Source organism: Haliaeetus leucocephalus, unplaced genomic scaffold (genome assembly GCF_000737465.1).
Source record: "Haliaeetus leucocephalus isolate CR32 unplaced genomic scaffold, Haliaeetus_leucocephalus-4.0 Scaffold206, whole genome shotgun sequence".
Taxonomy (NCBI): Eukaryota; Metazoa; Chordata; class Aves; order Accipitriformes; family Accipitridae; genus Haliaeetus; species Haliaeetus leucocephalus.
Genome location: NW_010972642.1, coordinates 10,327,245 through 10,327,474, shown reverse-complemented (window position 1 = coordinate 10,327,474; position 230 = coordinate 10,327,245). Strand labels below are relative to the sequence as shown.

The 230-nt window shown below is 84.8% G+C and overlaps 1 protein-coding gene across 1 annotated transcript in view; it reads left to right on the top strand.

Annotated features, from left to right (window-relative positions):
• The first annotated feature begins 90 nt into the window (after positions 1-90).
• Positions 91-230, top strand: part of ADCK2 (aarF domain containing kinase 2) — a 10,116-nt gene continuing 9,976 nt past the window's right edge. The window contains exon 1 of the mRNA XM_010566353.1: positions 91-201. Within this exon, the coding sequence (XP_010564655.1) occupies positions 91-201 (111 nt within the window). The remainder of the gene's footprint in view (positions 202-230) is intronic.

The window sequence follows — 230 nt, the reverse complement described above, 5'->3', positions numbered from 1 at the left end:
CCCCCGGGCCTGATTGGCTGGCCCCCCCCCCCCCCCCCCCCCCCCCGCCCCGGGCGGCCGTTAGCAGGCGTTCACGGCGGCGGGCGGGCGATGGTGGCGGGTGGTGCCGTGCGGCTGTTGCCGCTTCCGCGTCCCCTCCTCGGGCGGGCAGCCGGGGCGAGGGGGACCCTGTCCGGTTGGGCGGCCGCGGGGAGCGGCGGGGTGCGGGCCGGCGGCGGGGGGGGGCGGGG